The sequence below is a fragment of the Coregonus lavaretus genome (genome assembly GCF_964263955.1).
Source record: "Coregonus lavaretus genome assembly, contig: HAP1_SCAFFOLD_2760, whole genome shotgun sequence".
NCBI lineage: Eukaryota > Metazoa > Chordata > Actinopteri > Salmoniformes > Salmonidae > Coregonus > Coregonus lavaretus.
In genome coordinates, this window is record NW_028164222.1 from 32987 (window position 1) to 45721 (window position 12735).

General features: G+C 45.6%; 1 protein-coding gene and 2 long non-coding RNA genes across 6 annotated transcripts in view; 2 read left to right on the top strand and 1 right to left on the bottom strand.

The window, feature by feature from the left end:
• LOC311117312 (DDB1- and CUL4-associated factor 5-like) overlaps positions 1-12431 on the bottom strand; it is a 28079-nt gene extending 15648 nt beyond the window's left edge. The window contains exons 1-6 of the mRNA XM_084192275.1: positions 11953-12431; positions 8542-8688; positions 7687-7723; positions 2133-2272; positions 1079-1208; positions 267-480 (exon numbers count right to left, since the gene is read on the bottom strand). Coding sequence (XP_084048401.1) covers positions 267-480; positions 1079-1208; positions 2133-2272; positions 7687-7723; positions 8542-8688; positions 11953-12160 — 876 coding nt within the window. The 5' untranslated portion in view covers positions 12161-12431. The remainder of the gene's footprint in view (positions 1-266; positions 481-1078; positions 1209-2132; positions 2273-7686; positions 7724-8541; positions 8689-11952) is intronic.
• On the top strand, positions 5014-6056 carry LOC311117310. 3 transcript variants are annotated; one of them, XR_014611591.1, is made up of 5 exons: positions 5014-5117; positions 5286-5341; positions 5482-5537; positions 5594-5649; positions 6014-6056. It is a non-coding gene; the product is annotated as an uncharacterized lncRNA (long non-coding RNA). The 3 variants fall into 3 exon arrangements; XR_014611592.1 differs by lacking the exon at positions 6014-6056 and adding an exon at positions 5762-5885; XR_014611593.1 differs by lacking the exon at positions 6014-6056 and having other exon boundaries at positions 5594-5656.
• Positions 6237-7225, top strand: LOC311117311. Of its 2 annotated transcripts, XR_014611594.1 has the most exons (4): positions 6237-6293; positions 6434-6601; positions 6714-6853; positions 7163-7225. It is a non-coding gene; the product is annotated as an uncharacterized lncRNA (long non-coding RNA). The 2 variants fall into 2 exon arrangements; XR_014611595.1 differs by lacking the exon at positions 6714-6853 and having other exon boundaries at positions 7163-7210.
• Positions 12432-12735: the final 304 nt, after the last annotated feature.

The following is a 12735-nucleotide window of genomic DNA, read 5'->3' on the forward strand; positions in this document are numbered from 1 at the left end:
TAACGGTTTTGACGGTTATTTTATTTTCATGGCAGGCTTCATCCACGACCGTCAGTTACACGGTTATTCAATTACCGTCACAGCCCTACAAACACCGAGGGTAAAGCAGCAGTTCTGTAGGAAAACAGAAAAGCTCTGAGAAGGTCACAAATGCTGCACCCTATTCCCTATATAGTGCACTACTTTTGACCTGAGCCCGTAGGGCTCTACAAGCTGTACAGGGAATAGGGTGGCATTTGTGATGCACCCATAGCCCCGAAGCTCACCTGGTCCTTGTCTCCAGCGAAGCAGCAGCTCTTCATGGTACAGGAGTTGAAGTAGCCCTGGTTGTCGAACTGGAAGCTGGGTAGGCGTGAGTGTAGCTCGTAGAGGACTGGGGGTAGCCTGCGACGCAGCGCCAGGAGCTGGGTCCCCGTGCTGTTGAAACGCACTGACATGGCACTCTGGAGGGACATGCTGCCACCGTACCGCAGCAGAGAACTGGGACAGACAAAAAGAAAGAGAGGTGGGTTAGGAAGGAGCCGGGTTTCCTCTCTGGGTTTCTTCCCACTGTGCTTTGCGCTGCTGCCTTGACTCTTGGGGTTCTAGGCCGACTGTTTGTTAAAGCACCGCGACAGCTGCTGATGTGAAAAAGGGGCTTTAGAAAATAAAATGTGATCGACAGACAGCGTACATTTCAGTCATTTAGCAGACGCTCTTATCCAGAGCGACTTACATGAGCAATTTAGGGTTAAGTGCCTTGCTCAAGGGCACATCGACAGATTTTTCACCTAGTCGGCTCGGGGATTAGAACCAGCGACCTTTCGGTTACTGGCACAACGCTCTTAACCACTAAGCCACCTGCCGCTACAGGTAGATAGAAAGCAGCAATATAAAGAGAGGGTCCTTAGTAGGTCTGATTATATTTAGTGGCAGTTTCAATCTTATACGGTCAGAATAGAAGCAATGAGAGAAATCGGTGAATTAAATAATAAAAGAGTGCCCTCTGGTGGACAAATTGGGTAAAACAGATGCTGGATTACAGCCTGAAAATTCAGAGTGTGACAGTTTTTACATCATCATTTAACAGAAGCCTCACGTGCGAGGCTTGCGGATGTCCCACAGCCCCACCCCCTCCTTGGAGTTGGCTGTGGCCAGCAGTCGGGGCTCTGCCGGGTTGAACATCACGCTGTGGAAGGCTGACGGGTAATTGGCCAGACAGAATGGTTCTGAAAAACACAGGGAAGGACATGTGTTTAACTCAGATGACATGGTCATTGATCAGGGGAAGGCCTATTGCAATATGTTTTATATACAATAATACACTGAAAATACACCGTTTTATACTGAACAAAAATATAAAAAACGCAACATGTAAAGTGTTGGTCCCATGTTTCATGAGCTGAAATAAAAGATTTGTGCACACATTTGTTTACATCCCTGTTAGAGATCATTTCTCCTTTGCCAAGGTAATCCATCCACCTGACAGGTGTGGCATATCAAGAAGCTGATTAAACAGCCTGATCATTACACAGGTGCACCTTGTGCTGGGGACAATAAAAGGCCACTCTAAAAAATGTGCAGTTTTGTCACACAACACAATGCCACAGATGTCTCAAGTTTTGAGGGGGCGAGCAATTTCGCATTCTGACTACAGGAATGTCCACCAGAGCTGTTGCCAGATCATTTAATGTTAATTTCTCTACCATAAGCCTCCTCCGACGTTATTTTAGAGAATTTGGCAGTCCATCCAACCGGCATCACAACCGCACACCACGTGTAACCACGCCAGCCCAGGACCTCCACATCTGGCTTCTTCACCTGCGGGATCGTCTGAGACCAGCCACCCGGACAGCTGATGAAACTGAGGAGTATTTCTGTCTGTAATAAAGCCCTTTTGTGGAGGAAAACTCAATTCTGATTGGCTGGGCCTTGCTCCCCAGTGGGTGGGCCAGTCTCCCTAGTTGGTGGGCATATACCCTCCCAGGCCCACCCATAGCTCCGCCCCCTGCCCAGTCATGTGAAATCCATAGATTAGGGCCTAACGAATTTATTTAAATTGACTGATTTCCTCATATGAACTGTAAGTCAGTAAAATCGTTGGAATTGTTACATGTTGCGTTTATATTTTTTGTTCAGTATATTATTATTACCTCCGTGTGGCGGCTGCCGTGTGTCCCAGATGAGAACACGTCCGTCGTCAGAGGAGCTGGCGAACACGTTGTCGTTAACCGGGCTGACTGACAGGCCGTACACCGCATCGTCATGGAGGAACACGTTCAGAGTCTCACCTCTGGAAGAACAGAATACAGCTGCTTCATGTACCATAGCAAAGTCAATATCTGTGTCAATATTTTCCCCGATAGGCCTATTTGAGGAGATGTGTTATCTAAATGCGGTTTCAGACTATGTTCCAAATCCCATATATTAATTAATACTAACATAACACATAGAAAGAAGCCTTGTTTTAATACTAACTTCCCACTTAGAATGAAGCCTTGTATTAATCCTAGAGCTTGTATGATACTGCATGCGATTTAACAGCAGCCAAAGTACATTCATTCATATTATTCTGGAGGATTGACAGAACATTCTGGTGTATATGTTGTTACAACGGTCAAGTTAATTAGCTTACTTCATGGACAACATTAAAATCAAGATTCCTGAGGTAAGTTCTTGTAAGTTTTGATCATTTGTTTTCCCGAGTTAAAATTAAGCAATTGGGAATGTGAAAATGGACTGTTTGAATATGCTTATTTTTGCATACAAAACCAAAAGATGACTTGATATTTCGATGTTAAAATGTGTGTGGGGTTAAAGGTGGAATGCCTGGTCAAGTGCACAGCCAACACTTCCTGTCCTTTCAAAGTAAGAGGTCAACCTTTAACTCCATTCTATGAATCTATGACCTATTAATAGCTGCCCATGACGTGCCACAGCGCCAAGATAAGGTAAGCTTTCTACATTTTTGCATAAGATTTAGTGTGTATTGGTTTATTAATGAACTGCTGTTACTGTATATGGTTAGCTGACTGATATAGCCTAGCTAACCATTAGTCATCGTATTAAATGATGCTATACAGCCAAAAAAAAAAAACTGTATCTATTGCTAGACTAGAGATATTCCCTTAGCTGTAGTTAGTCAGTGGTTGCACGTCTAACTAGCTGGAATGAAGCCAGGGTGTGAATAGTAGACGTGTAAATATATAATCTCACTGTTTACAGCAGGTCTCCGGCTACCCAGACCTACCTGATCAGCCTGATAAGGTGCTGTGGGTGTGTCCAGCTACCCAGACCTGCCTGATCAGCCTGATAAGGTGCTGTGGGTGTGGTCTCCAGCTACCCAGACCTGCCTGGTCAGCCTGATCAGGTGCTGTGGGTGTGGTCTCCAGCTACCCAGACCTGCCTGATCAGCCTGATAAGGTGCTGTGGGTGTGGTCTCCAGCTACCCAGACCTGCCTGATCAGCCTGATAAGGTGCTGTGGGTGTGTCCAGCTTACACCTGTGCAAATCTGTGTATAGCAACGGAATGAACGATCCCAACCAATGCCTGGGTCGTGCTGTAGGTCCACCACACACCCGAAGTGTCTAGACTGTTTCTGGACAGGCCATGGGTAGTGTCTAGACTGTTTCTGGACAGGCCATGGGTAGTGTCTAGACTGTTTCTGGACAGGCCATGGGTAGTGTCTAGACTGTTTCTGGACAGGCCATGGGTAGTGTCTAGACTGTTTCTGGACAGGCCATGGGTAGTGTCTAGACTGTTTCTGGACAGGCCATGGGTATTATGGTAGCTCAGGCAGTCTGGCAACGTCAGAAAATAAAATAAAAATGAATAGCTGTCAAATACTTGCTTCGTCTGTCCTTGGGAGAACCTCAATTGCATTTCCTTGATTCGTTACATCTGCTCACCTCGTCTCCTCAAAACCCATTAGACGAGAAGGTCAGAGGTCCCTCCCCTCTCACCTTCTTATCCAATGGGTTTTGAGAAGGCGGCGAAGAGAGAGGACGTGAGGAATGAAGGACGTGTAATTGAGATTCTCCCCTTGTTTCCCCCCCATTCCTCACCTCCCTCTCAAAGCCCATTGGAGGAGAGGAGGTTCCTCCTCTCAGGCTCCAATACACTATCAAGGAGAGGAAGCAAGAATGTGACGTCTAGCACACACACACACACACACACACACACACACACACACACACACACACACACACACACACACACACACACACACACACACACCTTGAAGAGTTTACCGATTATAATATTGTCATTAATGGCTATTATTATTATTATTATTATTGTCAATGATTTTGTTGACAGAACCTATTGTATTATATTCTATCGACTATTAAAACATATAGAAATCGTTTCATTCTTCTGGAAGCTTCTGCATGGCTATAAATGCTAGAGAAGTTGACTAAAGCACAAACAGACCTGGCTACTAGGCAGGACACAATGTTAATGGCAGGTAGATGTTTTGTTGTTGCTAGTGGCAGGTAGATGTTTTGTTGTTGCTAGTGGCAGGTAGATGTTTTGTTGTTGCTAGTGGCAGGTAGATGTGTTGTTGTTGCTAGTGGCAGGTAGATGTGTTGTTGTTGCTAGTGGCAGGTAGATGTTTTGTTGTTGCTAGTGGCAGGTAGATGTTTTGTTGTTGCTAGTGGCAGGTAGATGTTTTGTTGTTGCTAGTGGCAGGTAGATGTGTTGTTGTTGCTAGTGGCAGGTAGATGTGTTGTTGTTGCTAGTGGCAGGTAGATGTGTTGTTGTTGCTAGAGGCAGGTAGATGTGTTGTTGTTGCTAGAGGCAGGTAGATGTGTTGTTGTTGCTAGTGGCAGGTAGATGTGTTGTTGTTGCTAGAGGCAGGTAGATGTGTTGTTGTTGCTAGTGGCAGGTAGATGTGTTGTTGTTGCTAGAGGCAGGTAGATGTGTTGTTGTTGCTAGTGGCAGGTAGATGTGTTGTTGTTGCTAGTGGCAGGTAGATGTTTTGTTGTTGCTAGAGGCAGGTAGATGTGTTGTTGTTGCTAGTGGCAGGTAGATGTGTTGTTGTTGCTAGTGGCAGGTAGATGTTTTGTTGTTGCTAGAGGCAGGTAGATGTGTTGTTGTTGCTAGTGGCAGGTAGATGTGTTGTTGTTGCTAGTGGCAGGTAGATGTTTTGTTGTTGCTAGAGGCAGGTAGATGTGTTGTTGTTGCTAGTGGCAGGTAGATGTTTTGTTGTTGCTAGTGGCAGGTAGATGTGTTGTTGTTGCTAGTGACAGGAAGATGTGTTGTTGTTGCTAGTGGCAGGTAGATGTTTTGTTGTTGCTAGTGACAGGTAGATGTGTTGTTGTTGCTAGTGGCAGGTAGATGTGTTGTTGTTGCTAGTGGCAGGTAGATGTTTTGTTGTTGCTAGAGGCAGGTAGATGTGTTGTTGTTGCTAGTGGCAGGTAGATGTTTTGTTGTTGCTAGAGGCAGGTAGATGTGTTGTTGTTGCTAGTGGCAGGTAGATGTTTTGTTGTTGCTAGAGGCAGGTAGATGTGTTGTTGTTGCTAGTGGCAGGTAGATGTGTTGTTGTTGCTAGTGGCAGGTAGATGTTTTGTTGTTGCTAGTGGCAGGTAGATGTTTTGTTGTTGCTAGTGGCAGGTAGATGTGTTGTTGTTGCTAGTGGCAGGTAGATGTGTTGTTGTTGCTAGTGGCAGGTAGATGTTTTGTTGTTGCTAGTGGCAGGTAGATGTGTTGTTGTTGCTAGTGACAGGAAGATGTGTTGTTGTTGCTAGTGGCAGGTAGATGTTTTGTTGTTGCTAGAGGCAGGTAGATGTGTTGTTGTTGCTAGTGGCAGGTAGATGTTTTGTTGTTGCTAGTGGCAGGTAGATGTTTTGTTGTTGCTAGAGGCAGGTAGATGTTTTGTTGTTGCTAGAGGCAGGTAGATGTTTTGTTGTTGCTAGTGGCAGGTAGATGTGTTGTTGTTGCTAGAGGCAGGTAGATGTGTTGTTGTTGCTAGAGGCAGGTAGATGTGTTGTTGTTGCTAGTGGCAGGTAGATGTTTTGTTGTTGCTAGAGGCAGGTAGATGTGTTGTTGTTGCTAGTGGCAGGTAGATGTGTTGTTGTTGCTAGAGGCAGGTAGATGTGTTGTTGTTGCTAGTGGCAGGTAGATGTGTTGTTGTTGCTAGTGGCAGGTAGATGTTTTGTTGTTGCTAGAGGCAGGTAGATGTGTTGTTGTTGCTAGTGGCAGGTAGATGTGTTGTTGTTGCTAGTGGCAGGTAGATGTTTTGTTGTTGCTAGAGGCAGGTAGATGTGTTGTTGTTGCTAGTGGCAGGTAGATGTGTTGTTGTTGCTAGTGGCAGGTAGATGTTTTGTTGTTGCTAGAGGCAGGTAGATGTGTTGTTGTTGCTAGTGGCAGGTAGATGTTTTGTTGTTGCTAGAGGCAGGTAGATGTGTTGTTGTTGCTAGTGGCAGGTAGATGTTTTGTTGTTGCTAGAGGCAGGTAGATGTGTTGTTGTTGCTAGTGGCAGGTAGATGTGTTGTTGTTGCTAGTGGCAGGTAGATGTTTTGTTGTTGCTAGTGGCAGGTAGATGTTTTGTTGTTGCTAGTGGCAGGTAGATGTGTTGTTGTTGCTAGTGGCAGGTAGATGTGTTGTTGTTGCTAGTGGCAGGTAGATGTTTTGTTGTTGCTAGTGGCAGGTAGATGTGTTGTTGTTGCTAGTGACAGGAAGATGTGTTGTTGTTGCTAGTGGCAGGTAGATGTTTTGTTGTTGCTAGAGGCAGGTAGATGTGTTGTTGTTGCTAGTGGCAGGTAGATGTTTTGTTGTTGCTAGTGGCAGGTAGATGTTTTGTTGTTGCTAGAGGCAGGTAGATGTTTTGTTGTTGCTAGTGGCAGGTAGATGTGTTGTTGTTGCTAGTGGCAGGTAGATGTTTTGTTGTTGCTAGTGGCAGGTAGATGTTTTGTTGTTGCTAGAGGCAGGTAGATGTGTTGTTGTTGCTAGAGGCAGGTAGATGTGTTGTTGTTGCTAGAGGCAGGTAGATGTGTTGTTGTTGCTAGAGGCAAGTAGATGTTTTGTTGTTGCTAGTGGCAGGTAGATGTTTTGTTGTTGCTAGAGGCAGGTAGATGTGTTGTTGTTGCTAGAGGCAGGTAGATGTGTTGTTGTTGCTAGAGGCAAGTAGATGTTTTGGTTGTTGCTAGTGGCAGGTAGATGTTTTGTTGTTGCTAGAGGCAGGTAGATGTGTTGTTGTTGCTAGTGGCAGGTAGATGTGTTGTTGTTGCTAGTGGCAGGTAGATGTTTTGTTGTTGCTAGGAGTTATGGTTTCATTGTGCCCATCTAGACTATTATTCCTGTAACTACACATGTGAAGCTGCAAGAAAATCATATTTAAATGTATATCAAACCATTAAAAAAAATGTTGACCCTGATTTTGGCCCCTTTATTTATAGAAAGACCCACATTCATTCCAAGTAGCGAGCTGGAGTGGGAACCAATGTCTGCATTAATGTCTTGCTGGTATATGGGGAGATTAGTTGTAATTTCATAAAAACATAAAATTTCTGACTAACACATTAAAATGCAGCTAAACGCATTAGGAGTATTTTAGACAGAGTAAACACTTTGCGGGAGAACCAGCAGGGTGGGACGAGCTGGAGAACCCAGCCCAGAGCGAGAAGGAAAGGGGTCGTCCATGGCCTATGCTCCCAAAGAAGGAAGTAGGCACGTACACACCGAGGAGGATGAATAATAACACTCACCGCTCTACATCATGAAGGATGACCTGTTCATCGTTGCCTTTAAAAAGAGACAATAGTAACAGTTTAGTTGAACGGTACCTACACGAAGAACTTCATAACCCATTCATAACCCATAGAGGGCAGGTAGATGTTGGAAATGCATTCCAGGTGACTACCTCATGAAGCTGGTTGAGAGAATGCCAAGCGTGCGCAAAGCTGTCATCAAGGCAAAGGGTGGCTCTTTTTTGGTTACTACATGATTTCCATGTGTGTTATTTCATAGTTTTGATGTCTTCACTATTATTCTACAATGTAGAAAATAGTTTTTAAAAAATAAAATAAAAACCCTTGAATGAGTAGGTGTTCTAAAACTTGACCGGTAGTGTAGATGTTAAATTCTTTGTGGGTAGCTAGCTAGCTAACAGTAGTAGCTAGCCAGTTAGCCCTATTGACTTGCGATCTATGCACACTACAGTTGCTATTGTAGGCAGGTAGAAATGCCAAAATTAATACAGTATGTGTTTATTAACATATCAAGCTGAGATGTGAATGGGGAACTTTTCATTCTGAAGTCAGTTTTATTCTCTCTCGCTTCAGCTCAAATAAATGTCTGCCATTGACTTCCAAGAAATGTTGCGTTGTTTTTTTATGTGGTTGCGTCATATTTCTGCGCATACTTCCCGTTGAAGCTTGAATAGATGGATGCTTCAAAATAAGTACAACTGGAGTACGCGTCGGGAGAAGTGCCCTCCGTGCTCCGTTTCGCATACTTTGATTTGGACTCACTCAGACCCTCCCGTGCCCGGAGCACGGTTGTATGCATTTTGAGAAACACCTTGTATGTTAACTAAAACGGATCATTTTATGTTCTCTTACCCCCAGAGAACACCCTCTTGTTGGTACTGTCGAAGGCCAAGCAGAAGATGTTGGAGAGGTGTTCTCCCTTCAGTATGAGAGGCTTGGCCGAGCGGGCATGGAGGACTCTCTCCAGATCCCATAGCAACACTCTGCGATCATCTCCTCCTGTGGATTGAAAAGACACACACACACACAGTAAACAAAACCAGTACAACAAACGTCTGGTTTGGTCTGGGGTTTTTACTCTTGCAAGGCCCACCGGTAGAGAAACACACCATCACCGCCCCTAGCTACCACACCATAACCGCCCCTAGCTACCACACCATCACCGCCCCTAGCTACCACACCATCACCTCCCCTAGCTACCACACCATCACCTCCCCTAGCTACCACACCATCACCGCCCCTAGCTACCACACCATCACCACCGCCCCTAGCTACCACACCATCACCACCGCCCCTAGCTACCACACCATCACCGCCCCTAGCTACCACACCATCACCGCCCCTAGCTACCACACCATCACCTCCCCTAGCTACCACACCATCACCGCCCCTAGCTACCACACCATCACCGCCCCTAGCTACCACACCATCACCTCCCCTAGCTACCACACCATCACCGCCCCTAGCTACAACACCATCACCTCCCCTAGCTACCACACCATCACCGCCCCTAGCTACCACACCATCACCGCCCCTAGCTACCACACCATCACCGCCCCTAGCTACAACACCATCACCGCCCCTAGCTACCACACCATCACCGCCCCTAGCTACCACACCATCACCGCCCCTAGCTACCACACCATCACCGCCCCTAGCTACCATACCATCACCTCCCCTAGCTACCACACCATCACCGCCCCTAGCTACCACACCATCACCGCCCCTAGCTACCACACCATCACCGCCCCTAGCTACCACACCATTACCGCCCCTAGCTACCACACCATCACCGCCCCTAGCTACCACACCATCACCGCCCCTAGCTACCACACCATTACCTCCCCTAGCTACCACACCATCATCACCGCCCCTAGCTACCACACCATCACCGCCCCTAGCTACCACACCATTACCTCCCCTAGTTACCACACCATCATCACCGCCCCTAGCTACCACACCATCATCACCGCCCCTAGCTACCACACCATTACCTCCCCTAGCTACCACACCATTACTGCCCCTAGCTACCACACCATTACCGCCCCTAGCTACAACACCATCACCGCCCCTAGCTACCACACCATCACCGCCCCTAGCTACCACACCATCACCTCCCCTAGCTACCACACCATCACCGCCCCTAGCTACCACACCATCACCGCCCCTAGCTACCACACCATCACCGCCCCTAGCTACCACACCATTACCGCCCCTAGCTACCACACCATTACCGCCCCTAGCTACCACACCATCACCGCCCCTAGCTACCACACCATTACCTCCCCTAGCTACCACACCATTACCTCCCCTAGCTACCACACCATAACTGGAATAACTAAGAGTCTCTTCACATTTACTACACTTCTCGTAAAAATACTGTTGGCTACACATACTACTCAAATGTAAAAATACTAATTGAGCCAACACTCCTACAGTATAAATGGTAATAGCAGGGCAATGTTTTTTTTAAACAGCTGAAATGCAGACTTTTTCCTAATAGTTGAGACTTGTTTTATTTCGTTTTTTACCTGAAATTGCAGTAAACAGCCTGTTACATTCTGAAATTGTCGCAGTAGCTGCCTGCTGCACTGAGCATGGTACAAATATGGAAGCCCATCACCACCACCAAAAACACGCAAAATGTAGATCATACAAATAGGATGTTCTCATTTTAACATTGTGTGGGGATTTCCGAGTGGCCCAGAGTTTTTCCTGATCTGGTAGTAGACCATCTTGTTACATTTTACAGCAGGGGATCAAATACTTTTTTCCCTCACTGTATATCTGCTTTAGCCTTGCACGGCCACTTTATCCATCTTCTTATTCCTCTGAATTATGTGATTCATACCAAGGTGGGTACTTTAGTACTTATGAGTACATGTCAACTATTGTATACAGATACAGAATATACTATATAGTGTATACAGATACAGAATATACTATATAGTGTATACAGATACAGAATATACTATATTTAAATTTACATTTTAGTCATTTAGCAGACGCTCTTATCCAGAGCGACTTACATGAGCAATTTAGGGTTAAGTGCCTTGCTCAAGGGCACATCGACAGATTTTTTTCACCTAGTCGGCTCGGGGATTAGAACAGGCGACCTTTCGGTTACTGGCACAACGCTCTTAACCACTAAACTACCTGCCGCCCATAACCACTAAGCTACTAACCTAACCAACTCCGACCCTAGTTGTAGCTATGACATGGTAATGAACCATCTGTAAAAAACGGTTTTATTTGGGCTATGATGGGACCAGATGATTTTTCTAAATCCGTTTTTTTTTTTTCTGGCCCTAGAGAGGATGAAAACCTTAGACCAGTGACAGTTTGGTGAGAATCACCCCTATATCGAAGGAAGGGGCAGGAATGTGGTGTTGCTAGCTAGCTGCTACAGTCATGTCACAGATGGATTTTGGCCAACATTCTTATCATTTACTCATCAAGGATACATTTGATCTCAATTTAATTTTTATTTAACCTTTATTTAACTAGGCAAGTCAGTTAAGAACAAATTCTTATTTACAATGAAGGCCTACCCTGGCCAAACTTGGACGACGCTGGGCCAATTGTGCGCCGCCCTATGGGACTATCCCTATGGGATACAGCCTGGAATCGAACCAGGGGGTCTGTAGTGACGCCTCAAGCACTGAGATGCAGTGCCTTAGACCGCTGCGCCACTCGGGAGCCCATCGATACAGTTCTGTTCCCAAAACTACAATCTCTTACGAACACAGTGGACAAAGTTTTTGTAGACCTTACCCTTTGCTAAAGTTAAAAAAAAATTGCATTGTTTAGGAGTGCGTTATTGCACACGCGCACTTCAGAGTAGGCGTTCCCTAACGGAAACATGCAAATGCATGCAAAAAAAAACGCGCCAATAGGATCTCGCTAGGTCGTGCTTGGCTCTGCCCACCTCCTTGGTTGTTCTGCCCACTATGGCTCATTTGTTCCCATTTGAAACGACAGGCTGTGGTCTATCTTGGTTTAGTTATAAAACTCTTAGGTCATGTTGTGGTAGTTTGTCAGATGGATAACATGCTAACCTAGTTAGCCAAAATGAATGTCCGTTTTTTTAACCCATGCAGGCTTGGCCTGTACATGCCAGTCTTTTCGTGGTCATAATTGAGAGAGAGCCAAATGTGCATATTCGCTGTCTCGACCAGCTAAGCTTGATTTCTGACGTGCTAGCTTGCTGGAATTTGTAGCTAGCTAGCAACTCCATAACTAGTGATCTAGTTACCAACTTACCGGACACAAGGTATTCACCTCCATTGTTGGAAAACTCTATGGCGTTTACACATCCGAAATGTCCCAGCATATCCTTCTTGTAAAGGCTTGTGCATCCTGCCAACCGGAGTCTCTGGAATTCTTCCTTCATCAGCGGGTTCCCGAAAAGCCTTCTCTGGGACAGAAAGCCCACAGAGGACCTCATACCGCAACCCTTCACCTCCTTCATTTTTCCTGGAGCCGTTAGCTAGCTAGCCCGGTTAGCTTGTCAGCTAGACACAACAGGAAGATAGCTTGCGATTCCTCACCAACTTGTGCACTTTAGCAATATATTGTAAATGTTTCCAAGTTCATATCTGCAATCTGTTGGTCTCCAACCTACATTATGGAGAAGAGCGAGATATCCCCGAGAGTACCGCTGTTGATGTCGTTTATTAGCAGCGGCTCCTTCTCTCTCCGCGTAGTCCCAGTCGCTTCCTGCTCCGCTCCCCTTCAGTCATAAACCCCGCCTATACAATTTATCTTTCTTAAAGTGTGACCTTAAACCTAACCTTAACCATTTTTGGAAGCATAGGACCTTATCTTTCATATCAGGGAGAAATCATTTTCAAAAAACAAAAGGTTAAATTGATACACACCTTTATAAAGGTTCCCACACGGCCATATCATCTTGTTACTACGTGTGTGTATGGAAGACAGAGGGACCACCTGTGCTAATTAGCTATCTAGCGTGCGCATAACACCTGTGTGTAGGAAACGTGTTGTCTCTGAAAAATACTGTGATAAAGCCGGTTAAAACAGTAC